The sequence below is a fragment of the Electrophorus electricus genome, chromosome 11 (genome assembly GCF_041902795.1).
Source record: "Electrophorus electricus isolate QZ-2024a chromosome 11, ASM4190279v1, whole genome shotgun sequence".
NCBI classification, from domain to species: domain Eukaryota; kingdom Metazoa; phylum Chordata; class Actinopteri; order Gymnotiformes; family Gymnotidae; genus Electrophorus; species Electrophorus electricus.
In genome coordinates, this window is record NC_137507.1 from 9,604,395 (window position 1) to 9,630,000 (window position 25,606).

At 42.4% G+C, this 25,606-nt stretch overlaps 4 protein-coding genes across 20 annotated transcripts in view; 1 reads left to right on the plus strand and 3 right to left on the minus strand.

The window, feature by feature from the left end:
* Nucleotides 1–78: 78 nt before the first annotated feature.
* si:ch73-139j3.4 (tetraspanin-19) lies at nt 79–5,957 on the minus strand. Of its 3 annotated transcripts, none has more exons than XM_081723935.1 (8): nt 5,512–5,956; nt 5,140–5,218; nt 4,829–4,944; nt 4,363–4,437; nt 3,065–3,166; nt 2,749–2,916; nt 2,495–2,578; nt 79–2,351 (listed from the first exon to the last, which is right to left on the minus strand). In XM_081723935.1, the coding sequence occupies exons 1-8, from the start codon at nt 5,596–5,598 to the stop codon at nt 1,893–1,895; spliced, it is 1,170 nt and encodes a 389-aa protein (XP_081580061.1). In that variant the 5' UTR covers nt 5,599–5,956; the 3' UTR covers nt 79–1,892. The 3 variants fall into 3 exon arrangements, with proteins under 3 accessions (XP_081580061.1, XP_026877111.2, XP_081580062.1); XM_027021310.3 differs by having other exon boundaries at nt 5,649–5,954; XM_081723936.1 differs by lacking the exon at nt 2,495–2,578 and having other exon boundaries at nt 5,512–5,957.
* A 122-nt stretch (nt 5,958–6,079) lies between these two features.
* lsm8 (LSM8 homolog, U6 small nuclear RNA associated) lies at nt 6,080–8,675 on the plus strand. The gene is made up of 4 exons (XM_027021309.3): nt 6,080–6,236; nt 7,049–7,089; nt 7,616–7,743; nt 8,337–8,675. Exons 1-4 carry the CDS (start codon nt 6,197–6,199, stop codon nt 8,425–8,427), a joined length of 300 nt encoding a protein of 99 aa, XP_026877110.2. The 5' UTR covers nt 6,080–6,196; the 3' UTR covers nt 8,428–8,675.
* An 835-nt stretch (nt 8,676–9,510) lies between these two features.
* tymp (thymidine phosphorylase) lies at nt 9,511–14,082 on the minus strand. Its single transcript, XM_035528745.2, has 10 exons — nt 13,889–14,082; nt 13,439–13,601; nt 12,411–12,613; nt 11,680–11,778; nt 11,470–11,599; nt 11,230–11,348; nt 10,973–11,135; nt 10,329–10,556; nt 10,052–10,192; nt 9,511–9,976 (listed from the first exon to the last, which is right to left on the minus strand). Exons 2-10 carry the CDS (start codon nt 13,572–13,574, stop codon nt 9,828–9,830), a joined length of 1,368 nt encoding a protein of 455 aa, XP_035384638.1. The 5' UTR covers nt 13,575–13,601; nt 13,889–14,082; the 3' UTR covers nt 9,511–9,827.
* A 1,254-nt stretch (nt 14,083–15,336) lies between these two features.
* Nucleotides 15,337–25,606, minus strand: part of shank3b (SH3 and multiple ankyrin repeat domains 3b) — a 22,227-nt gene continuing 11,957 nt past the window's right edge. For 6 of the 15 annotated variants that reach the window (XM_035528741.2, XM_081722709.1, XM_081722710.1 and 3 more), the window contains 12 exons: nt 25,356–25,519; nt 24,790–24,903; nt 24,482–24,557; nt 24,315–24,397; nt 23,704–23,828; nt 23,358–23,493; nt 22,630–22,710; nt 20,973–20,993; nt 20,534–20,670; nt 20,206–20,311; nt 18,192–20,064; nt 15,337–17,411 (listed from right to left, as the gene is read on the minus strand). In XM_035528741.2, coding sequence (XP_035384634.1) covers nt 16,829–17,411; nt 18,192–20,064; nt 20,206–20,311; nt 20,534–20,670; nt 20,973–20,993; nt 22,630–22,710; nt 23,358–23,493; nt 23,704–23,828; nt 24,315–24,397; nt 24,482–24,557; nt 24,790–24,903; nt 25,356–25,519 — 3,499 coding nt within the window. In that variant the 3' untranslated portion in view covers nt 15,337–16,828. Of the gene's footprint in view, nt 17,517–17,928; nt 17,977–18,178; nt 20,065–20,205; nt 20,312–20,533; nt 20,671–20,972; nt 20,994–22,629; nt 22,711–23,357; nt 23,494–23,703; nt 23,829–24,314; nt 24,398–24,481; nt 24,558–24,789; nt 24,904–25,355; nt 25,520–25,606 lie in introns of all 15 variants that reach the window. The other 9 variants (XM_035528743.2, XM_035528744.2, XM_081722708.1 and 6 more) reach the window with 7 other exon arrangements.

Below are 25,606 nucleotides of genomic sequence, written 5' to 3' on the forward strand. Positions count from 1 at the left end.
TATATATATATATATATATATATATATATATATATATATATATATATATATATATATATAGCACTCCTGGTGAAAAAAAAAAGCCAATTACACAAAGGCAAAGGGGCATTAAGTCTGTCATTGGGTTAGTGTCAAAGAATCGGCCTGGTAACCACAGTCCTAGGTTATATCCGATTAACTTGGTCTCTAACAAACATACTTAAAATGTCTAGAAACAATCCCACAGATCCCATCTCTGGCAGGAGAAGAAAGAGTTGATTGTTTTCATGACAATAAGCAGAGAGTCAGAACTTGAGAATTGAGGTCACATGATAAAGATGTCATGGCAACATGAGTCATATCCCATAATTTCATTCTCACTTTGTGTCTTACTGTCCCACTAATGATGGTTTTACCCTGTACAGATGGTTCAAGGCTTACATTATCCAAAGGTTTAGGAATTTAACATGAGATATTACAAGTTAGTTTTCTGGACAGATTAAGCACTGAGATAAAGTAATTTGTTTCATTGATGATTTTTCTGTTGAAAATGTTTCTAAGCCCAGTTTCATTGGAGGTGAGGTCTTCATATTTTTTCCAAATGCAACTCCAATAGTCCTTATATTTTATGTTGCTAAAGGCTCCCAGTAGATGTTACAGAGTTGTGCTGAGCAAGTTTCCCACTGATCAGTTAGAGTTCAAGTCCTGGTATTAGAATGGGACTCCTCTGCATGTAGGTCTTTCAGGTTTAGGCAGAGAAAGTCTGAAGATGTGTTTCCCCCATATAAGTTATCGACTCTCTCTCAAGCTAACAATGTGAGTGCTGTCCACTATTGTCTCAAAGCATGATCTCCAGCTCACAATATATGAGGTCGGTAATGGCAGACTGGCTATCATCAACCGCAGCAAGACATTAACAAAGACTCCTCTCATTGACACAGACATGCCGCGTTTTATGGTGGAGAGAGTGAAATTAGTCATACTTCAGTCTAAACCCACTCTCTGCACACCAGCTCAGCTCTGAACAGCGAGGCTACACACACACACACACACATCCCCCTGTGCTCACACCAAGAATCAAAACCGTATGATGCTCTTTTCATCCACGTACCTACTGTGTCACACTGTATTGCTGTGTAGGGGAATAACTGTGATTCACAAAGATATTTGTCTGATATCTCTGCAAGATGATCATAGTGCAAATAAAATATTTAAAAGAGCTAAAGGATCTTAAAGGAAGTGTGGCATATATTTTAGAGTATTATTTATTTATTGAATCCAAGTGGAGGTGATGTAAACTGTGTAGAGTTAAAATGACATTTGTATGGCACTTTTTTTTTTGAAGGAATCAAGTGTATAAACTTCTCAAAAGAGTTTTCTTTTCATTAAAACAATCTATTTATCTATCCTACTTTAAATGTTGTAATGTAAGGCTCAAAATCTGTATTCATTAGTATTAGTAAATACTACTGAATTTTAAAAAAGCTGTATTCATTAGATATTGAGCTATTTTGATACCAATTCAAAATATTCTTGATGTGAACCCAAAGTCACTTTGTCGATCTGAAATGGGTTATTGGGCTTGGATTAAACATGAGGTTAGATTACTACCCACTAATCCTGACTCCATGGCAGTTTGCCAAAGGCTTGCACTATGCACACCTGTCAATATGACAGATACTATCACATTATTCATTAACATTTTAAAACTAATAATCTGGCAATATAAATAAAGTACTAAGTTACAGAAGCATTTAAATGTTCAATGAAATTTTGTACAATACCTTAATGAACAGAAAGCTAAGATTCATTCGTCTATTCTTTGTACACATATTGAAAGAGAAAATAAGCAAATGAAACAATCTGGTCAGACACTGTGCATTTTTCTAGAATGTATAAAATCCTCTTTGGGTTTAGGAGTAGTAATAATTATTTCTGTGGTCATCATTTTGAATATAGCCCTTATTATAAAGGCCATTGGAGGTCTGTGGGTAGTCGACATCATCATAGTGTTGGGAAAGCCAATCTTCATACTGGCCAAAGGTCTTTCTAGTGTCTTCTTGATCATATGCATCGTTGTTCTTCTGTTTGTATATGTGACTGCTGGGCTCAGGGTTACTTTGGGCTCGGGAATGCTGATCTTGATATTGGTCATAACTCTTCTCAGCATATTCCTGACATTCTCCACCATTCTGGAGCCACTGTTCCAGCCTGTGATCGTTGGGCTGGTGGTAGTCCTGATCACTGTGCCGAACAGCAGCGTCTGATGGCATGCTTTGCTCTGCTGCATCCAGCAGATTCCTAGAGTGATGTTCTTTCATCTTGAGACCGATGGTCCAGTAGATTTGAACTCCCAGGGCAAACTGCACAACCTGAACAAGGCAGCAAGCGCAAGTGCATCTGTAATCAATAAGACTCCTTAAATGCTGGTTTTTGCTAGCATCATGGACATGCATTAGAAAGATCGTTTCTTGGATTTTCTCTCACATACACTTTCTCAGGGACGTAATGATACCTGAATGACTAGGAGACCAACGTCCATGCCCACTATCACAAACACATTCTGTTCAAACCAGTAATTCAGCTTCTCTCCACAGCCCTGCACCAGGAAACAACCACACAAAGCCCCAAATCCTCAAACACTCCAGATGAAAAGAGTTACCTGGGAGCGCCTATGAACCGTACAATTGTCATATAATTACAAAATAACTTCAAAGCAGAAGAGAAGAAAAAAGTGAATGCTAAATCTGGCAAATGATTTTGTATTACCATTGTGTAGATGTGTGAGCCATTTCCAAACTCATAAATCTCCTTGGAAAGGACTAGGGAGCAGGTACCATTGAAGCAGGAGCAGGGGTAAATATCAGACATGTTCTGGACCTGAAGAAGTGCGTTTGTCTGCCAATCACTGGGATTCTTTCTGCCACAGCACTCTGCCTACAGAAGAATACACTCATAACAAAGCAACCCATACAGATGACACTTGGAATCTGGATCAACGTATTAATCACAGTATTTAATTTCATTGTGCATAACACTGCATGATTTGTCAGTGCACCATTATTCACCATTATGTAATACTTACAGATTTTTGCACACTGTCTAGAAGACTCCATGCTGTTTGAGAGTTACTTCCTCCATACTTGCTGATGATGTCATCTACACTTTCATTCAAAATCCTCTCAATCTGTGAACATGACAATCACTTTTTTTGGTTAAAAGGAATTTCCAAAAGCCCTTACCAGCTACTTAACAAAGAAGAAACATCTATCTTGTAGATACGTCTTGTAGGTGTACAACTGAAGCACTTTAGGTCTACATCTTTATCTGAAACCTTTCATCAATAATCTGTTTCTGACCAGAGGTGATCTACATCTTTATCTGACCAGAGGTGATCTACATCTTTATCTGACCAGAGGTGATCTACATCTTTATCTGAAACCCTTCATCAATAATCTGTTTCTCACCAGAGGTGATCTACATGTTTATCTGACCAGAGGTGATCTACATCTTTATCTGAAACCCTTCATCAATAATCTGTTTCTGACCAGAGGATCACTGCTGCTGGATATTTACAGATATTGGAACACTCCCAGCCCAGTGGTGACACACACATAAATATTGGACACTCCCAGCCCAATGGTGACACACACATAAATATTGCAGCAACACTGTAAGAATGCCACTACTATGTTACTGTTACTGCTTTATTGAGAATAAAATAACACCCATTCAGCAATGGGTATGAGTAATAATGACAAATTTTATTATCTACAGGTCATAAAATCAGGACTAAACAATAAGGTTAATTGATACCACGTGGCGTCCTCTTACAAAATATGGATCATTCGCACGTTAACATGCAAATAATAGTAGCCCGGACAGGCTAGTGTATGTAAATGTACTGAAAACCATTAACGCATATGTATTTTCTTTTTTTTTTGTATGACTAACACTCGGATAGATTCAGAAAAAAATCACTAGCAAACTGTAACAAAACGCAAATAACTTAAAGGTCTAAGGTAAACGTAGACTCTAAAGTGCACGCGTCCCGTATCGGGCATACGCGTGCCAGTTGCCAGCATCTTTACACATTTTAAGAGACACCAAGAAAGCCATGAGGTGGACCAGTGAGCACAGGAAAAAACAGTAGCTTCCAATAAGGTGTCATTCAGAACAACAGATAAGAGGTGTTGTGGTATGCATGCGTGATTAAGAAGTGGTGAAACAAGACTCTCCAAAGTCTAGCCAATTGAATGGTATCTTAAGAATAGTGTGCTGGTATTTGGTCCATGGTTAAGCAGCTATTATGTCTATGTAGTAGGGAACTATGTATCATATTCAATGGCAGTATATTGAATAAGAGCGTGGTTAAAAACTTACTTGGTTCCTTTTTAACAACAGAAAGAAGGTGATAAAAACTTGACCCAGAACAATGGTGAGTAAGAAGCACAAGTACTGGAAAAAGTGAAAAAAGAAGGTAAACCCCAAGAGAGAAGACCATTATATATGTTTATATGTATGTGAGATTAGAAGAGTAATGTTAGACTTGGATATTGGAGGTGGAAAAAATATGAAGTAATACATTTTTTGCTTGAGTTAGAGATCTTTTCCAGAAAATTAATAAAAGATTAAACTACTCAAATGTTAACTCAAAACTGAGCAAAATTTCAAAGCAAGTATGCTACATTGTTTTCATAATAGAAAACTAAACTACTGAATGAAATAGCTCTTTCTACAAAAATGTACTTTGGTACTCTACTATGTACACAGTTTGTAAAAATGATTGACTTACAAAGGATCCCTATGAACTATTATAATATATATTGTGTTGTGTAACAATACTTACAAATACAATGAAACATCTGTTTTCTATGTGGACACCAACACAGCCCAACAGGGAGACGCCCACGACAACCAGACCAATAAGAAAAAGCCCTCCAGCCACGAATTTAACATTTTCCTCTGTGGTTTTTACCACAAAAAATATATATCACTGGTCAACATTACACAAACAAACAATAAACACTACTCAAACAAATAATAAAGCTTTCCCAGCCAAGAGTGGTCATCTTAAACTATCTCAAATTTTTTATTCAGTCACTTACATTTGACAACGGAAAGAGAAAAGCACTATTAGCAAACTGACATAAATCTTACCGCTACTTAACACAGATATGAAGCTGCTTTTGTCAAATAAGATCCAAGCAGAGCATCCAAAAATGCTGATCCCAAGAATCTACAAAGAATGCTTATATCTGTTATGTGTGCAACACATTCTTGATCTAGCTCTAGAATACATGTCTAGAAAATTAGTACAGTTAATAAAAGCATACCAATAAAACGTTCTCGTATAAATATGCTGAATCTAATCTTATTTCACTTTAATTTACCCATTATCATAATGGCTGAATTGTTACATTTATCTTTCCATAAGTATAACAAAGAGATAAATAAAAGCCCATATTTATTTTGTGAAAGATACAGATCTAAACTAAATACATATGACTTCCAACCACAAAAATAACTTACTGCTATGCTTATCTGTGAGGAATTAGAAACTTGGGAAAAAAAGTGAGAGTTGAATAAGAATATCCATGTACAGTGGGGGAATTTCATTATTCTTTTGTAAAAGATGAAATCTAAATCAATTGCACATGTCCTCTTACCCCAAAAAAGGAATTGACCAGCATTATAAGGAATTTCAGTATCTGAAATTTGTCTTCTGCCTTCATATTGCTGTAGTCAAACTCAGAACCCAGAACTGATTTTCAGTTGAATTTTTAGCCAAACTGGAGAACCTCAGTCAGATCCCTTTCAGGTAGGTTAAGTTTTCCTTGGGCGAAAACTCACCTATTCTTAAATCTCATTCGCGCTCTCCTTTTTTGCTTAGTGTGTCTAGTGTTTTACAGGAAACTTTACAATACATTTTAGGACTGAAGTTCACTTCCTTATAACACCACCAATTATTAACCAAGCAGGTATCTTATTGCTTGTTTGTTTGTGTGTGTGTGTGTGTGTGTGTGTGTGTGTGTGTGTGTGTGTGTAAGAAGCAGACGGAGAGCGCCCCCTGCCTGGCGCTGCTGGCGCCCCATCCATGACTATTCTGAATCGACGGACACGATAGGCGTTCGTTTAGTACAGTCTTTTCAAAATCGATTCCTGTTCGGCTATCTACGGGAGCGACAGCGTTTTGTGGCTAGGAGCGCTCCGGTGAATGTTCACAATGTCTACCGCTCTTGAGAGTTATATCAACCGTATCCTTTTGCTTCGAGTTGTTCAAGAGGTGCCCAACAATAACTGAGTTGAATTGACCTTCGCTAGCTAGCACAGCTAACAAAACCTAGCTTGCTGGGCTGGCTAACGCTAGCTATCTAGCTAACTGTTGAATAACCTGCTAGTTTGGTATTTAGCTAAAATATCTTATTAAATGTTTTTACTCCTGATGCGTTTTGGCAGGTCCGAGGTCTTAGCTTTGCAAGGTGGCTGTCAAATAGCCGAACAAACGCAAAGATACTGTGGTAACTGCCCCAGCTGGCTAAGCTAACGCTACAGTCACGTTAGGGGAGGTGTCGTGTAGCTCTTGGTCGTCTGTGTTAAGCAGTGTGGTGAACCTCAAATAATGCCTTAACTCTAGCCAACACGCTCATAATAACGTCTGAGGTGGGATGTTTTAGTAGTGTTTACCTGTTTTAGCTGTACTGTGGAAAGGTAAGGTAAGTGTTGGAGAGGATCCTGCTCCTGAAGATCTGCCTTTCTGCAGGTTATGTCCAACCCTGATCTAACAGACCTGATCCTGATAAATCAGTGCTTTATCAAAAACAGGTCTTTCATGCAAGCAGGAACTTTCAGGAAGGTAGACCTCCAGTGTGTAATATTCTACAGGCTGTTCATTTTCTGGAGATAAAAACCTTTATTTTGACCAGTTGCAGTATCAAGATGTTTCCCTCAGTGTGTAGAGCTGATGTGTCAATGAGATAATTGATATGGCTTAATTATTGTCATATATGTAGTACATTTGTCATAACTGGCACACCAAGTTGTTTAGATATCCTTATCTAATCTTTAGGGACTGTAGCTATCATTACCTCAGATGGGCGAATGATTGTGGTGAGTATGATTAATTTAAATGTAATAATAGTGTACTCTACCAAAATAATTTTTGGCATCTATCTGTGTCCAGAAATCCGATAGGGCATAGTTGTCCCGCAGTGAGTGTTTTCCTCTTGAAGTCCTCCAAGTTCATTCAACTGTCTAGTGATGCTGTGTGTGCAACAGCTGGAAAAGATGGTCACTGGCTTCATGTGTCATAGAGGAAGCACATTATCACACACCTTCTCAGTTTTACCGCTTGTCAGCCAGTAGAGTGAGACCTAACTAGAGCCCTGGAATCTGCAATGTCTAAACCGTGAAAACCGGGCGCCAATTTATTAATGTGGAAAACGTTACCACTTCCCACTTAATAATAATATTAATAATACATGATATTTATATAGCGCTTTTCAATAACCCAAAGACGCTTACAAACTAGGAGGAAAAACCATAAAATTTCTTTTGGCATCTTATTGTAAATGATCAGTAGATACGGTAATGGCAGAGGCAGAATGATTTGTTAGTGCTCTTGTTCTCTCTTCAGGGGACGCTGAAGGGCTTTGACCAGACAATCAACCTTATTCTAGACGAGAGCCACGAGCGCGTCTTCAGCTCCTCCCAGGGAGTGGAGCAGGTTGTTCTGGGGCTGTACATCGTCAGAGGAGATAATGTGTAAGTTATACAGAAGGAGAGGCCAGAGGAGCGCCACTCTCTCTCTGTTCAGTCCATAACAATGGTAGATATTATTGTGGATAAGAACAGGAAACGGAGTTGCCATAAAGTATTTCCGCACGTGGCGACATGCAACTCAAACTGAAATGTTGTAAGTTTTTCAGAGAAAAACCTTCCCCCTGGGTTATTGAGGGGGAAGTTGTTGAGAAAATGTGTCTTGGCCAAAAAGCACTTGCATTACTTGCTTGTCACCATTTAAGATTTCAGCATAATGTATTGAAAACACTGTATGTTGACCTCTCATTATGTTTTGAGTGAAGGTGTTTTCCAATGTTTTTTGATCTTGCGGAGATGTTTGCTATTGCCTATATGCTATTGATTGTAGGCTACAAGTGTAGTCTATAGAGATTAGGTTGAAAAATGCTAGAATATTCACTTAAAAGAGCTACATGTTGCCTGAAAGTCAATGGCAGCTAATAAAATCAGGATGTGTTTATATTCCCCTGTTTTCTCAATCACATTGTGCATCTCAGCCTTTATCATGCAATGCTGAGAGTGTACTCACAACCTTCACCTCTGTGAATGCATTACAGAGCTGTAATTGGGGAAATCGATGAAGAAACAGACTCCGCACTGGACCTCGGCAACATAAGGGCAGAGCCACTTAACGCCGTGGTGCACTAACGTCCCCCTCAGAAAGGGGACAGGAGGTGCACAGCGTAATAGACTGGTTCCTTGAGTTTAAGCAGGAAATGTGTTATCTGCGCTGTGCTCTCCTCCTGCCTGGGAAACGCTGTCCAAGGATTACCTGCAGGGCTGGAGCAGAGCGCATTCCATTTTGCTTTTTTACATCGGTAGAAAATAGACGTCATGCTTAACTTTTTTATGTGTCTGGAAATTGGAGAAAATAAAATGAAAACTTTTGGTGTAAAGATTTTGCTGTTTCTTTATAAGGAGGAAGCTATTAATTCTGCACAAACATGCTTTATCTTAGATTGCTGCTGGTGGAATGGTCTTAATGATGTGTGATGCACTATATTGTCAAGATTTTAAACACCTAAAACCATTTAAATTGCTTTGCTAGTGTAAGGGCTATCACTGAATATCTCCTGTATAAAACATACATTTGTACATGTGCGTCTGCCTTTAGAAATTCTACCTTGGATATGGTCAGTCATTTAGTTTATCATGGTGGAGAATGAAAGTGGAAATCTTTCTTAATCTGGATATTGATTCTGAATTGTGATTCTCATTGTGTGCCAGTAGTGCTGAACTATATTGTAGGATATTGCGCTGGTTTTGTTGACTTGGCAACAGGTACAGTGTGTGCCAGTGCACAATAAATCCCCTTGTCTGCCATTTTAGGCTATGAAGAGCCAGTAAATGAAACAAGGAAAAGGCAAATAAAGGGAGATTTTTTAATCGGGTTTAGATGGCTATCCACCAAAATCAACTACATTTATAAGCTCACTTAATTATGTTTCAGAATTAAGATCAATTTCTGTCAGCTCAGTTTCAGAGTGCCTCCTCGGATAATTCAAATAATAAAAAAATAAGCCAAAGCACGTAAATGACTAAATTACACGCTTACAACGAGGCATTAGAAGCGCAAAGACTGAATGGACACCAGTCTACCACTGGAGGAACAGTGAGAGAAAGCGAAAAATGAGAGGGGGAAGATGGAATGACGCTAAAGAGTTGTAATTAAAATAAAAAAATAATACAGTTGTGTACTTGGAGAAAAAAGACACAGGCCACAGTACAATCTTTGAATGCCCAATGGTAATTTAATGAAATTCATTTTAGTTACAAGTGAAGCCGAGGGTTTAATTATTTTTGAATATCTCATTTTGATATTCTTTATTATATCAAATATAGCAAAATTTATCCCACAGTGCTTGGCTTCATTTGCCACTTAATTTATGCTACATGTTATTAATACCATAATGTAAAAATTGTGAAAAAACAAAAATAGTTAGTACTTGTAGGTAAATATTAGCAACGCCACGTGTCAGCGTTGACAGACTTTCCAAAAGAGAGAGTGGGTAAGAATGGGGCCTATTCTGTATGTTAAACCTGAATCACTACAGTGAGGGGGGAGGCATGAACTCGGTCACACGGGCTTTAGCCTGGTAACTCTCACCGCTGCCAATAACCAGCGTGCCCTGCAGGTCGGAGTGCTGCTGTGGGCTCAGTTTGGGGCAATCGTGATGGATCCTGATCCAGGACTGACCTGACAGTGAAGGACAACTTATGTCATTCTGTCCATTCAGGGAATACTCATGTACACGTAGTGTTCACTACTCACCTTTGCTTATCTGTTGCCCTAGGTCCACCAGGAGCTCTGCTCCCACCCTGTAGTTGATTGACTCCCCGGCCTTGGTACGGCCGGCTCCTAGCTGGTGCAGCACAGTGGCTATAAGTAATCCGTCTATGTCCAAAACAGTCCCTGGAAATGACAAAGTGCATCGCTGAGCCAGTTATGTTTTGATGACACAATGACCATCTAGTGCAGAGGTCACTTGCATAAGGTCACACATTTACATATTTGGAATAAACACAAATAGGTAATTTGTTCATATTACCGTTATCCAGAGCCTCAAACTCCGTCTGGTACTCAGCACGTGGTATGAGATTAAAGTAGTCGATGTTTTCTGAACAGAGGGCTTGGGCAGTATCTTTAGACACCCCTTGGGCCTCCAGCATGGCTTGGAACTTATGAAGGGCCTCCCCATTTGTTAGGACCCTAGAGATCTCCTCCTGCCCGGTCTGCAGAGTAGGTGATCGCCCACTCATCCACAGCAGGTAGCCACCTGTATACAAACACATGCTATGAATGCCCACTGTTATGTCTTCTTCTGCCCAAACAAAGTTTTTGTCCAGCAGAGGGAGACAGTGAGTTAAGGCTTTCAAGAGGCCACTCTATATCCTATATGACTCTGTTTTTACTTTCCAATTCTAGGCAAAGGTCTTAGCCCCCCCCCCCCCCAAACGTATTATTAAACCACAGATCTATAATAATTATATTTTGGATAGGGCTCTGTAAGTGGGTCATAATGTAGGCCATAACTGTGGTTTAAGTCATTATTGTGCCATCTCACAATATATCTGGAACTTGTGATTTTACGCGCAAATAAACACATAGTGTATTGTTAAACGTATTCTGTCTTCCATGACTGAAACCTCTGTATTCCCTCTTGAATGCTTTTACTCAGTGAGGTCTTCTTACCTAATGATGTTACCAGTTCTTTCAGGTCATCGGTGGCACGCCCCTTGAGGCATTCTAAGGCTTCAAACACCTCCAAAGTATTGCCTATGCAACGGCCAATAGGAGTGTCCATCCGAGTGAGCACCGCCCCTGTCTTCATACCCAAGCTGTTTCCCATAGTTATCTGCACACATAGATACAAGATAGCCCCAGTGTGTAATGGTTCAGTATGTTAGTCTCTCTCATGCGCACATGTGCATAATTAACCTGTGTCTCACCAGTGACTGGGCAAGGTTGCGTGCACTGTTGAAGTCTTTGTACAAAGCAGCTCTACCATACTTAACATCTAACACCAGTGCACACAGACCTTCAGCTCCCTTCTTTGCGATTATAGAACCTGCAGCAACAAAGAACAAACACTTACTGACCCCAGACCATCAAGACACAAACAATCATCTGATTCCTGAACTGAGACCGTCAAAATACGTTCATCGGATCAGGTTCCTGTCTGATCTCACCTGTAATAAGTGGCACGCTGTCCACAGTAGCAGTGGCGTCTCTGAGAGCGTAAAGAATGCGATCTGCCGGCACCAGGTTCTCTGTCTGACCCACAATGCAACAGCCCACGTCCTTCAGAATCTGCCTGATCTACACACACAAAGGTTAAGGTAGCTACACTTGTAACACCCTGTAAGAGACACGTTTCAGAGGAGGAGTGTGTGCTGTACCTGGTCTACTGACTGCTGGATGTTGAACCCTGGAATAGACTCCAGCTTGTCCAGTGTTCCTCCAGTGTGTGCCAGGCCACGCCCACTTATCATAGGGACCTACACAAGCCAGCAAATGGTTAAAACTAATACGTTACTGTGCGATACCCACAGATACTATAACTAAAGGGGGTAACAGTGCTACACACTGGGAAACCACAGGTGTAGAAATTTCACAACAGTCTTTTCAAATGATTAGACATTACTGTGTAGTGTATTTCTATTGGTGGTTTAAAGACTTAAATAGACAAGCAATGTCAACTTAATGCAGCCAGTTAGAATGCTTTCTTTTGCATCTGGTATTTATGGATCCATATCTACACTACTGTTAAAGATATTTAAAAGATATATGTCATTATATGCACTATATAATACAGGTGGTGTTATACCTACATTAATATCCAATTATTACTGGTCTATAATTTATTGTATGACATTACTGCACTGTATTGTATTGTTTGCACTTGTGTAGAATGTCTGTTGCACTTGTTTTGTGTTATTTTGCACCATTGTCTGGGAGGAACATGGCTTGTTTTTGCTGTGTACTTGTATATAGCTGAAATGACAATAAAAGCCCTTTGAACTTGAACTTTGAACTCTACAAATGTCTACCGTACTATAATGAATTTTATTTTGGTTATATTAACACTGGCATTTCTTACAGGACATTTGTAATGAACCACTCTACTTGCCTTGCAACCACAGGCAGCCAAAGCAGGGGCCAACGGGAGGCTGACCTTGTCTCCAACCCCACCTGTGGAGTGTTTATCCACCACAAGCCTCGCCCACTCCTGAGGCCAGTGGAAAATGTTCCCCGACATCATCATCTCCTTTGTTAATGCTGTGGTTTCCTCTGCAACCATGCCCTTCTGCCATATGGCCATGAGCATGGCACCTAGAAAAAGGTACAACTGAATGCCAGCACGTCTCTTCCTAAGAGAAAATGCAACACTCACTTCATACAAACTTCCACAGCTCAAATCTCTGTCGCACTCATCATGAAATATGCGGGTGCCACACACTAGGTACTGATCATATATTATTCCATATGATGTGTTTTTATCTGATCAGCCGAGGTGAGCGTAAGGGACGATTCCTGCCCTTATTCAGATCTTCTGGCACTAAGACGTGACTACAGAATTTGCTCTTGCAAAAACAGGATGTACTCTTGCAGTCTGAATCACGGGACATGCACATACCATGTGCATTATTCACCAGATAAGTGATGTATGACTAATTTAGAAATATTCCAATGGCAGTAACAGTTTGTGTAAAACAAACCAACTAGGATTAGGCCTAATCTTGGGCTGGGCTTTAATGTGAAGAAAAATACAATAACTGAATTTAAGATGCTTTTCGAGCATATTTTCATTCTGTTTGTTGGTAGACAACAAGAACTGCATAAATAAATAAAATAATAAACCAAACAAAAGAAATAATAAGAAGAGAGATTAATATTAAGCGCTGCTTGGTTTTGTTCATAGGATCAAAGTCATAAGTTCGATTATTTCCTCTCCTTTTCTTTTAATACATAACGTTTAATGATTAAAAAACTATTTAATAAACACTTATCTAACATGTATGCGGGTGTTCCGCGAACGTGTCGAGCGCACACATCGCAAGAACCTCTTCGTGCCAAAAGGAATTAAGGCGCACAGGAGCAGCGTGCGTTCCAGGACACAAGCAGGACACAACATGGACTGCCTGTGTGAGGACTCACCTATCTGACTCTCCTGAATAGTCGCCGATGTGACTCCTCTGATGAAGGCGCGGATGTCGTGCGCGTCGAGCTGCTCGCCGTCCCGTTTCTTCCTGATCAGCTCTTGGACGTTAAGGGCACCGCCGGTCTCAGACATCTTTCACACGTACGTTCGCTCTGGAAACTGAGCCGTACACATTGGAAAGCGAGCTGAACCAGCCAGGGCGTTCCCTCGGGCTCACCGAATGCATCAAGCAGTTTTATAATATTTTAATGCGTTTTATATTTTCACTGAAATAATTACAGGTCGTAATTATTATAAAAATAAAAACAGTCGTCAGTATTATAATGATTAATACCAAACCTGTGACAATTGATTATTAGCAGTAATCTAATTCGACTGTTTATGATCATTTTGCTAGCGATTAACTAACAACAAAATATTTTTGCCTGAGAGGTATCTAAACTTACCTGCGCTAATACAGTCTGCGTAAAATCCAAGTTTACGAATGAGTGTCTAACTCCGGCCAGCTATCAGTCACTTCCCTTAAGCCTTGAGTCACATATGAACTAGTATAACTTATGCTTTTCTGTATTTGACGTCAAATACAGCGTCTGTCAGTATTACACAAACGAAAAGTGATTCCGTTATCATCACTGACACTTTCCCCTGAAATGAAAACGAAACCGCATTCACTTATCCAAGTTTCATGTTTCCTTTATCAAAAACACCGTTGTACAGGGCGTGTCAACTTATTTGAGTACAATATTCTCTTGAAAGCATACAAGTTCAGACTTTCTACGTTGAATTACTTCATTTAAACAACGAATACAAAAACATCAAAAGTCCAAAGGACGGGATCCTTTGAGTTGTTAATTGGACTTCGGCAACTCAGCAGTTGTCACTATGGTGATCTGTATCCTCCTGGGCATTACATACTGTATACGGAGGTTGGCAGCTGTGTATAGATGCGAGGTGTAAAGCACAGATGAGTCTAGCCTGGGTTGGAGAGGGATTCTGTGTGTATTTGATGAGAAGAGATGACGAGGGGGAACAGCAGTGTCATATGCAGATGGCTTATAAACGGTAGCACCCTCCGCTTTGTGCAAATTTATCATCTGGATGAGAGGCATGTGTGAGTCTCTTGACTTACGTGTGAGCATCCTGACGACAGACTGATGCTAGGCCTGTACTGTATTTAGCACTATGCTTAATTGTTCCGGTTAATAAGCAACTCTTAAACTGTTGTAGTATCGTCAGGGAAATAGAGAGTGCTAAAGAACATTGCTGTGCCGGGCACGGACCTCTGCAAAAAACAGTGTTAGCCATTTCATGGCCATTTGTAGAAATAATGTGTTAACCTTGGACACCAACGGCTAGACTCCAACAGTTCACACAGCATTACAAGAAAATCTAGCTTCATTTACACACACTGAATTTTATCCCCAAAAAACTTAAGACCCCCTCGATGTCTTGTTGGAAATTCATGGCTCGGATAGATAAATATCTAACCCTGTATGCCTTGATATTTAATGAAAGGCCAAAACAGTGGTATAGAAATATCTTTCTTCTTTCCTGAAAAGTGCCTGTCTGCATGTCCAAATGTGTAAGTTCACATTTGCATGGATCTGCATAAAAACATTATTAATAATGACCATGGTTTTTGATTATTACTGTGTAAGCCCTTAAGTAGCATAACTTTTGTGCTCAATAAATCTCAACCAAAGTCTATAAGAATAAAATTCCCAGTGTAGCAATTACACAAAGTAACATTCCAATAATCAAATTTTACATATCAGTATTAAATCATGACAACAAATTACCTTGTTAATCCATATAGAAGACAAAATTTAACAAAGATAGTGCTACCTACTCCCCATAGTATTGAAGTGCTTCTGCTTTAAATAAATACTCAGTATACAATCTTACCTCACATTTATTCATAAATGACAAACCAAAGGGTGTTTCAACATTTTTTAAATAATTTTCCATGTTTATGAAATGTACTTTCTTTACCGGAAATAGTTTCAATCTAAGAAATCACAAGGAATACTATGGGGGAGAGAGTAACTATGTTTGGGCTTTGAGTCATTAATCAATATTCAATATAATATAACAAAGATAAAATATGACCAAATGAGCACAATCACACAGGGATAAGACAAATATATCAGCTAACACTCATACATTCTTCTCTTTGAATATATAAGCCCATATATATCATATACATATAAAATTGAATGTATTCACCGAAAATATTCTTCTTTATCAAATTTAGATGGCGGCAGTATTATCTCAAGGCCACACTCATATTACGAAAGTTTGTATCAGGGTTAAAGGTGCATTATGTGGGATTTTTTACAATTAAGTTATGATGTCATCATAAATCATCATTAAAAAAAGAAACTAGAGTCACTGACATTTTTAGCTCCTACTTATGTGTCTATGATAGCTCCTCCTCTGGGACTGTGTACTTTTAAAAACCAAATTTGATGCTACTAACGTCTTTGCATCGTTCTAAACATCACGGAGTAACTGATTAGATGATAAAGGATGACAAAACCAGTTCAAACACTCACACACAGAAAGATTAGTTTGTGTTATCAAAAACGATGGCCGACTGCAAGCAAAAGGCTGCTAGGGAGGTTTTCACCACATATTGCACCTGTAAGGGAAGATTGTCGCTTGACTCTTCCACACGCTGACATGTTTGCTCACATGCCAAGTTCAGTTGCAGTATGAAATCCTAAGGTACCAGCATGGCATTTTGTTGTTGTTGTTGTTGTTGTTGTTCACAAGAACAGACAAGATTGTGAATAAATATCATAAACTGTAAACCCTGGGTACCTGGAAGCATTGTCATTGAAAAAAGTTGACAGGCTTTCTTGTTCCCAATTCCTAATTGTGAATTATGGCTACCCTCTACTCTCCATCTTCTAGTATGGCATCTATACCAGTGTGGGTATATTTTATTTCCTGGACGTTCCCTGGAATTCCACTGACTAAATCAATCGTGCTAGTAGAAGATGGCTATTCTCTCAGTTCTGTGCAATTGCATTGTGGTGTACATGGCAAATATACAGATCACATAAACCTTTAAACTGTAGCTGCTGACCACAAGCGCAACAGTTCTACAGTTTGGATATAAACTTTAGGTTGAATAAGCCTTAAGCGTTAGGGGTGTTGCTTGAAAGTTAGCCCGGTGTTAGATTAGATTAGGTTCGTTGAGTAGGGTAGAAAGTAGTGGAGAGCTTGTGTGTTAGTTGTAAGAGACATTTTGAAAAGTGATCAAAAGGTTAGGCTGGGTAAACCTAAGGACTTAATAGCCGAGGTCTGAGTGGATTGCAAATAAAAGTGGTTCAGTTTGGCAAGGATTTAAAAAAAAACTGTATTCTAATCTCTCAGGCTCCTTAGCTCTCCAATAGTTGTTTGAGTGCGCGTTCAATGTTCATACGGTGACCCACCCGTGTGACCCCTAGTTCCGCCAGGTCGTCCTTGGTGAGGGCAGGCAGATGGGCGCCTTCGATCTCATGCTCCAAGAAGCGTGCACGGTGCTCTCCTAATCCCACGCTCTCCAACCACTCACCCACGTCATACTTACTCCACAGTGCCAGGGGGCGCTGTCTGAAGGGCCGCAGGGCTAGGAGGGGCCCGCCGAGCACCGGGGAGGGGCAGGGGGAGGCACAGGGCGACGGGGAAGGGGAGCGACTGCGTGCACGGGCACTTGCGCTACGCATGACGAAGCGCACCTCCTTGGGCTCCTGCGGGAGGCTCAGGCTGGACGACTTGAGGATGGTGTGGTGGTGGTGGTGCTGGTGGTGGTGGTGGGGGCCAAAGGCGCGCACGGGCCCCAAGGGCTCACTCCGCTCCGACGAGGCCCCAGGGCTGGGTGTGCGGCGGGTCACGGGGTAGCGGCTGCCGGGGCGGATGGTGAATGTGGTGCCATAGTTCCTCTGAGAAATGGTGTGGAGCTCGCCCAGACTGCTGAAGAGTCTGCCCAGCGGAAACGGGAGGTTGGGAGGGAGGACGTTTCGGTCAGACAGTGAAACCAAAAATACCGAAGTCAGTCACAGTGCAGGAGTAAGTGCAGCACTAAAACTGAAAATATACAGGACATCAGATTTATGTGCTAAAAGTCTTTTCTGTGGAGGGCATACAATTTACTGGTTTAAACAGTTATCTGTGCTTTTCGAATAAAAACCAGCCTGTACTTTGAAGATTTCTGAAATCAGCTAAAAGCTGAAACCTACCTCAGTTAGAGTTTAAGTGAAATACGACCCTGCACTACTGCCCTAAATAGTGCAATATGCTTATGCAGACAGGCTCCTGGAATAACGTGCAAATATACAGCATATACGTGTTGCTTTAAGAGCTCAGGTTAATTAGTCCAGTTATGGTTTTGTTATACTACATTAATTAAGAGCGGTGCTTAAAATCGCAGCATTAGATAATGCCGCAGTAAGGAGTTTTAGTGAAAGAGAAAGTTAGTTGGACGAATAGTTGTTTTTACCCACAGAGCTAAAAACCTACGATTTACTCTTCTCCATTCTCCTCACATCTGCAAGGACATATAGAGACACACACAGGTGTGTTATGCGATAAATGAGATGTGTGAACAAGGGGTGTGTGACGGAATTCAACAGACTAACAGCTGTGTACAGTGGTGTCGTGTGTTACTTTAAGATACAGAAAAAAATTGATTCATGCAAGTGTTTGTGAACTGTTCAGGCCAAATGTGTGCAGATAGCTGTGTGACTCACAGGAGTGTCTTACCTGGCGCCTCCGACAGGTGATCTTCTGCCAGGGTCGAGCGGGGCTCCCATTGGTGGTTCCTCCCCTAGAGAATGTGTGTCTTTACTCAGTAACTCTGCCCCCATTGCAGCAGGCCTACTGTCATCAGCCACCTGAGCCCTGGGCTCCTCCCCCCAGAGTTTGGAGCGTCTTTGGAACAGGTAGCGTGGGCGGGCGGGGCCTGTGCTGGGTGGGTGTGGAAGCAGCTCACTGTCTGATGACTGTTTAAGTAGCGGGTCCCTGAGATGGGCGGGGCGGCCACGCCCCACCCCACAACGTGGCTTGCTGCCGTGCGCAGAGTCTGTGCTCTCTGAGGACAAAGTGGACATGCTGGAAACCGTGGAAACAGTACTAGTGGTCTCCATGTGGGGGTCCTCCACACCGGAGTCTGCTGTGGAATCACTTGCTTTGCCAGAAGAGGTCTTGGCTATGGATGGACGTGAAGCCCCTGGAGAAATGCTGAGAGTGGCTTTGGGAGCTTCCTTCATTAAAAGGCCATTGGCGAAGGGCTGAGGGGGAGGTACGATGCCAATCTTGCGGAGTTCTTCCCTGGTCTCTTCATCGCTGGATGAGAGCAGAGCTGGGGGCAGGGTGACTGTGTAGGGCTCCGCTTCTTCCTCTGAGCTCATGGTCAAGCTTCGTCCTGCTAGGTTCGAGAGGGTTGGGGCGGGTGAAGGCATAGAAGGTGGAACCGCTGGCTGGCTATGCTCTGTGTCCATCAGTCCGGGTTGGAGGATCTGCACAGAAGGCGGCACTAGCGCCTCTTCCAAGCTTCGCCCAGATCCTGGGCTGCCGCTGGTCACCTGACTGGCTGTTTCTGTTGTGATGCTGACAGGCTCCTCCCTCCAAGAATCAGAGGGCGGGGCCTCAAGAGGAGCAGGGGGCGTCACGCCTCCTTCTGTCTCCGGTCTCTCCACTGCTCTGCCCTGAGTGGGTGATGGCGAAGGAGTGGGCGTGGGCGTGGGCGTATTACGGCCACTGAGGGCGCGCTCTCGTGCGGCCAGTGCAAGCGCTAAGGGAGATGAGGGATCCAGAGGCCGCCCTGTGAGTGGATGTATAAAAGTGGAGCCCCCTGGTGGAGGGCCGGGAGAAAGCATGGGGGCTGGCGGAGGAAGCTCAGCCAGCTCGTCCACCGAGTGCGACTGGGACAGTAAGGGAGTGGTTTGAGGCTCTGTGGTGCTCCCCTCCACGGAGAGGAACACACTGGGCCTGCGACGAGCCCCTGGAGGCGTGATCCTGGCCCTCTCGGACAGCACCTGCTGCTGGAACTGCTCTGCCCGGCTGCTGTGGGGGATCCGGGCCCCTCCTAAGGGGGACAGATCCCTGCCAGCCTGGGTGGATGCCCCCTCCTCTACCTGCCCTTGTTTGACCAATGGGCTCTTTCTGCGTTGGGGCTTGGCAGGGGTATAGACCGCGCTGAGCCGGCCCACATTGGCATACGGGTTCTCCACGGCCTGGCCACGCCTCCGACCACGCTCAGGTGGAACAGCCCCAGAGGTAGGCGTTGCTGGCCTGGGAATAGGGGCAGGCTCTACTGGCAGGTGAGCGGTGTCCTGAAGTATAATCATCGAGCGAGCTTTCCTCTGGCGGTCTGTGGTGATGGGCCCGTGGATCTTAGGTTCTGCCCCTGGCCGGAAGCTTGAGCGGTTCTGATTGGCTGCACGTGTTGGGGGTGGAGGAGGCAAGAATGACGGGGGAGGACCTGAGTCCAGGAAGTAGGGTGTGGGAGGGGGAGGAGGTGCGGTTTGTGGAGGGGGCGGGATGCTGTCTTGTCGGAAGCTGTCAGTCATTGAAGAGCTTCTGGGAAACCGATGCTCACCAATCAAGGCGGAAATTCTCTCATCTTCTGGTGCACCTACACAAAATAATATTCATTAGATATGTAGACTTACACAAGTATAAACACATCTGTGTGAACACATTTCATGGCAAGTGTTACAGCAAATACAGGACTACATGCAAGTCCACTGTGTGAATGTGTATGGGACATACATACCGAAGGATTTGGTTCTGGACATCCCTCGCGGAAGTTGCATGTGGCTTTTGTCCACGCCTAGAGACACTCCAGCAGACACTTGTATTCCTTGCCTTTCAAACAGAGACTACGCACATACAGGCACACACGAATGTACAGACACACACAATACAACATAAGAAAATACAGTTTAAGTTCCTATTATCATCTGAAATTGTGCATGTGTGCATGTGTGTATGTGTGTGTGTGTGTGCGTGTGTGTGTGTGTGTGCTCTTGCGTGCGTGCATGCGTGTATGTGTGTGTGTTTGTTTGTGTACGTGTGTGTGTATGTGTGTGTGTGTGTCTTACACTGATCTCAGCCTGAGTGATACGCCGGCTGGTGGGTCTCTGTTTCACAGTGGCTACTCTGGGGTCAGGCTCTGAGGGCCGTGTCCTCATCACCACTACAGGCTCTTTCGGTGAACTCAGCATCTCATCCAGCTTCTCTGTGAGGGGAACACACAAACACACTCAATAACGCCAACCAAAAACCCCGCTCTAAAACAGACACACTCCAACACACTCCGACACCAACCAAAACCTCTACCTGAAACAAACACACCAATAAAACCTCACAAACAACCCTTCCTTAAATCCATTTGGAAGTCAAATATACACAAAAATAGGGCATGTAATCCCACAAATGCGTACACACACTTTACACTCTACATCACACAGAAGCAAGACGAAGATGAATGGCCCCACAACATGCCATGCTACGCAACAAACACCACCGGGCTTCGTTTACCTCCTCTCCTCCTCCTGGAAGCTTGTGAAGAAGAAGCAGAAAAACATATTCGAGACTGTCTCACGAGATCAACAGGGTGTAAGTGTGACGCTCAGTTTGGTTTTCATCGAGAAAGGGCTGTCCAGTGTCATGTAGATGGGAATTAGGGCTCGTCTCTCTATTACGACTGTTTAAAAAGCGGTTATTTTTTTCCATCATAGTGGTATGGACTGCATTCACGTCAGTTTGAAGATGCAATCATATTATTGTAGTTTTCTTGCAATGGTAGCAATAATCCTTGTGAATATGCTTTGTGAAAACATGCAGTTTCCAGCTCTTTAAATTTTTTTTTAAATCTGTACAGCATATATCATGAGAAGTACTGTTGTCAAAGTCACAATAAATATTGTTACTAGGGGAAAATGTAACAGGCTTATAGTTAAATGTAAGAGTAGAATTTTGGCCACATCTTTCTATTTTTTTGTCTCAAAAATCATTATGAACAAGAATGTAAAACTATTTTTGCATTTATACAGATTTTTATATATTCTATTTATATTTCTATAATATTTCTAGTGTAATTGACAGTGCACATGTTTTTTTTGGGGGGGGGGGCTGGTATGTAATTCTTAGTTCACACATTCACACACGTTAATAATCACTTCAGGTCCCTGTGTAATTCTTCAACGCTGCAAGTGTCCCTGCAGTTCACACTCTATCTATCTGAGCTCATCCGAGCGCTTAAGGTTTTGACTGTGAAGTGAAGCTTCAGTTATGGAACGTGATTATAAGACACAACTTTCAATTAGCAGGAAGTAGCATAACTGAGCCAGAAGAGGGGAACATAAAATAAAACATCATACCCTGGCAGTGCTATGACTGACCTGGAGAGGCTAACAGATTCAGGGAGAGCTGGTTGGATTTGGGAATAATGTCTTCATGGACTGATGTTACAGTGTTAGACACAAAAGAATGCAAATGCTAAAGAATGGGTGATGCAAATCACCAAAGACATTGAGCGTAGCAATAACAAAAATAATGAACACATTCTCTCAGAAGAAAATAGCTTGTATTGTATCCCTGAGTGACTAGTAGCACAGAGCTAGTAAAGGGGAAATACAGTAGCCCCTCCCCCACCCACCACAGCCCCACCCACCACAGCCCTCATCTCCAGCCAACTAGGACAAGGAAAAAGATCTGTGTCGGCGTGTGTGTGTGTGTGTGTGTGTGTGTGTGTGTGTGTGTGTGTGTGTGTGTTTGTGTGTGTGTGTGTGAGTATGCGTATTTATGTTTCTGTGTGCTCATATGTATGTGTATTTATGTGTGTGTGTATATATTTATATGTGTATGTGTGTGTGTGTGTGTGTGTGTGTGTGTGTGAGAGTATGCGTATTTGTGTTTGTGTGTGTCCATGTGTATGTGTATGCTTATTTATGTGTGTGTGTGTATTTGTGTGTGTGTGTGTGTGTGTGTGTGTGTGTGGGTGTGTGTGTGTGTGTGCGCACGTGTGTGTGTGTATTTGTGTGTGTGTGTGTGTGTGTGTGTGTGTGTGTGTGTGTGTGTGTGTGTGTGTGTGTGTGTGTGTGTGTGTGTGTGTGTGTGTGTGTATGTGTGTGTGTGTGTGTGTGTGTGTGTGTGTGTGTGTGTATGTGTGTGTGTGTGTGTGTGTGCATCGTACCCATTTCTTCCAGCTCTGCAGTCATGCTTTTGGAGCGCAGGGTCAGGCTAGTGCTTGGATCTCTTTTGGGAGGTGGAGGAGCTGAATGTTCATCGGGTATGAAAGAAGATCGCAGTTTAGCAGAGTAGCACTGCGTTACACAGTTTATCAGAGATGCACAGCATTACACAGTTTAGCAGAGTAGCACTGCGTTACACAGTTTATCAGAGATGCACAGCATTACACAGTTTAGCAGAGTAGCACTGCGTTACACAGTTTATCAGAGATGCACAGCATTACACAGTTTAGCAGAGTAGCACTGCGTTACACAGTTTATCAGAGATGCACAGCATTACACAGTTTAGCAGAGTAGCACTGCGTTACACAGTTTATCAGAGATGCACAGCATTACACAGTTTAGCAGAGTAGCACTGCGTTACACAGTTTATCAGAGATGCACAGCATTACACAGTTTAGCAGAGATGCACAGCATTACACAGTTTAGCAGAGTAGCACTGCGTTAAAAATCTTAACCACACTGAGGTTTGAAATAAACAAGGAATTTAAAGCAAATGTATTTGTATAGCACTTTTCATACACAGCAGCAATTCAGAATGCTTAAAGGTGAACTGTCAGTGGCTCCGTGTGTGTGTTTAAATTGTCTGTGTGTGAGGATATGTGTGTGTGTTTAAATTGGCTATGTGTGTGGATGTGTGTGTGTGTGTGTGTGTGTGTGTGTAGATATGTACCCTTCTTGCGAACAACATCTCCAGTGTCAGGCTTGCGCGTGACTGACACCACTTTCATAACGAGACGGCTCCCTCCCTGCCGTATCAGGGAAACGACCTGCCTGTGGCCCACTTTAACTACACTCACTCCATTCACCTGCAAGAAAGATAGAAATGTCTTTCATTTTCTGACTTCAACCTTTTACGAATCTACAAGTTTCACTAACTGAAACCTTAATTACACCAAACAAGTTCTTAAGATCTAATCTGCATTCTGCATTCGGGGACAGATGGATCAGAAGGACACATCAACCAATAGCACTTCTCTACTGGGATTGGCAGCAATTGAACACCTATAGCCCTTCACCTCTATAAGGAAGTCCCCGGTTCGTAGCCCCGCCCTCCACGCCACGCCTTCCAGGTCCACTGACTCCAGGTATTGCAGGGCAGGGAACGCAGGAGTCGGTGTGAACTCTTCGATGGGTGTTTCAGCTGATAAGGGGGAACATAAACAGACAGGTGTATGTGACTGGCACTCACGTGTTTATGTTTGCACACACATTTTCAGGACCAATTGCTATATGACACATTCTTTAATACTGAAAAGGTATTGGACATTTCAGTCACTGAGGTTTGGAAAATACATATTACATATAGCTTATGTATACTACATTAATACATATGTCCTGACAAAGTTTAAAGACAAATCTCTGTGTGTGTGTGTGTGTGTGTCTGGGCATGTGTGTGTGTCTGGGTGTATGTGCGTGTGTGTGTGTGTGTGTGTGTGCGCGTGTGCATGTGTGTGTGTCTGGGTGTATGTGCGTGTGTGTGTGTGTGTGTGTGTGTGTGTGTGTGTGCGCGTGTGTGTGTGTGTGTGCGTGTGTGTGTGTGTCTGGGTGTGTGTGCGTGTGTGTGTGTGTGTGTGTGTGTGTGTGTGTGTGTGTCTGGCCGTGCATGCGTGTGGTTATAATAACAGACCTTTAGCCCCTCGTAGAACGAAGCCGAATCCTTCACTGTCTCTCTTTTGCAGTGTTGCACTTTTCTCTTCTATTACGTAATCACTGGAGATGGGCACAGGTCAGTAGAAACCCATGATGCTTCTGCCAATCTCGAGAACACAATGCAAGCAAAGAGAGCCTGTGTACCTGTAGGAGGTGTAGTTGTCATAGGAGCCAACAGTGTAGTGTCTAAACAACCTCTTCGTGCGGTCCTCTCTCGTCTCTGTAAAACAAAGCCCTTGTAGGAACTACGAATGTGACACTTATATATTACAATTCTGAATGATACTGTTAATTACACATTAATCATTATTTTGGAATATGATACTGAAAAATTCAAATTGCCTACAGTATAACATCAGACAATTTGCATCCCCAGATGTATCTTTTTGTAAATATGAAATATAAAACAAATACATTTTGTGGATGTTTTCAACATGTGTTTGTGCTCTAACCTAGCCGTGGGTCGTATTGTCTCAGCTGCACCTCCTCTACGCAGTGCGCAGGAAACCAACCGGTTCGTCCTTTAACTGACCCTTCCCAGAATCCTCCCTCACCTATGCTCAGCACTGGGAGAGAAGTGCGACTGTCAGACATGGTGTCCCAAATCTTGCAGAGCATTCTCAGGCCTTCATAAGTCACAGTTATTCAAAGGTACATATGCGATAAGTGTTGTTGCACTTATTGGCCTGTAGGCGGTGCATGACATGTCAAAATATTAAGTCTTTTACATATGTAGTTATATGGATTGTTTAAATCTGTTAATTAAAGCTGTATCCAAATCAATTTAAAAATCTTTACAAAACACAATTTTCAATAAAAAAAAAGCAGAGGAAAAAGATCAATAAATCTAATGCCTCTCATATTTACCATGCAAATAGCACACAATCCTAAATTTATTTTATGTATATGGATTTATGCCCTATATAAACTATTTGGTTATTATAAAAGCATATCCAGTGGCAAGCTGTTTTGGAAAATTGTGTAGGGGTGACCCTAGCACACTGGAAGACAGACTGACCTTTGACCCTCTCCCCGCGGTTGAGTGTGATCTCACCCTCACCCTGCGGAGTGTGTGAGTTGACGGCAATGAAGGTTCGGCCAGGCACGGCACTGTACAGTCTCCGCTTTGGGCCTCGTGGAACGGCAGGGGGACTGGGTTCCCTCTGCACAGGACTGCCAGGACTGCAGCACGCACACACACACACACACGCACACACACACACACACACACACACACGCACACACGCACACACACACACACACACACGC

Bases quoted from the DNA above. Each gene is read 5' to 3' on its own strand.
- si:ch73-139j3.4 (XM_081723935.1), bottom strand. From the start codon at position 5,598: ATGAAATTCCCCCACTGTACATGGATATTCTTATTCAACTCTCACTTT. The intron at 4,945-5,139 runs GTAAGATTTATG...TAAAAACCACAG, and splicing joins CATATCTGTGTTAAGTAGCG to AGGAAAATGTTAAATTCGTG. The intron at 3,167-4,362 runs GTAAGTTTTTAA...TCATGTTCACAG, and splicing joins TGTTGTTAAAAAGGAACCAA to ATTGAGAGGATTTTGAATGA.
- lsm8 (XM_027021309.3), top strand. From the start codon at position 6,197: ATGTTCACAATGTCTACCGCTCTTGAGAGTTATATCAACC. The intron at 6,237-7,048 runs GTATCCTTTTGC...TCTAATCTTTAG, and splicing joins TCTTGAGAGTTATATCAACC to GGACTGTAGCTATCATTACC. The intron at 7,744-8,336 runs GTAAGTTATACA...AATGCATTACAG, and splicing joins ATCGTCAGAGGAGATAATGT to AGCTGTAATTGGGGAAATCG.
- tymp (XM_035528745.2), bottom strand. From the start codon at position 13,574: ATGTCTGAGACCGGCGGTGCCCTTAACGTCCAAGAGCTGATCAGGAAG. The intron at 12,614-13,438 runs GTGAGTCCTCAC...ACCTTTTTCTAG, and splicing joins TATTCAGGAGAGTCAGATAG to GTGCCATGCTCATGGCCATA. The intron at 10,193-10,328 runs GTAATATGAACA...TGTCATTTCCAG, and splicing joins GTTTGAGGCTCTGGATAACG to GGACTGTTTTGGACATAGAC.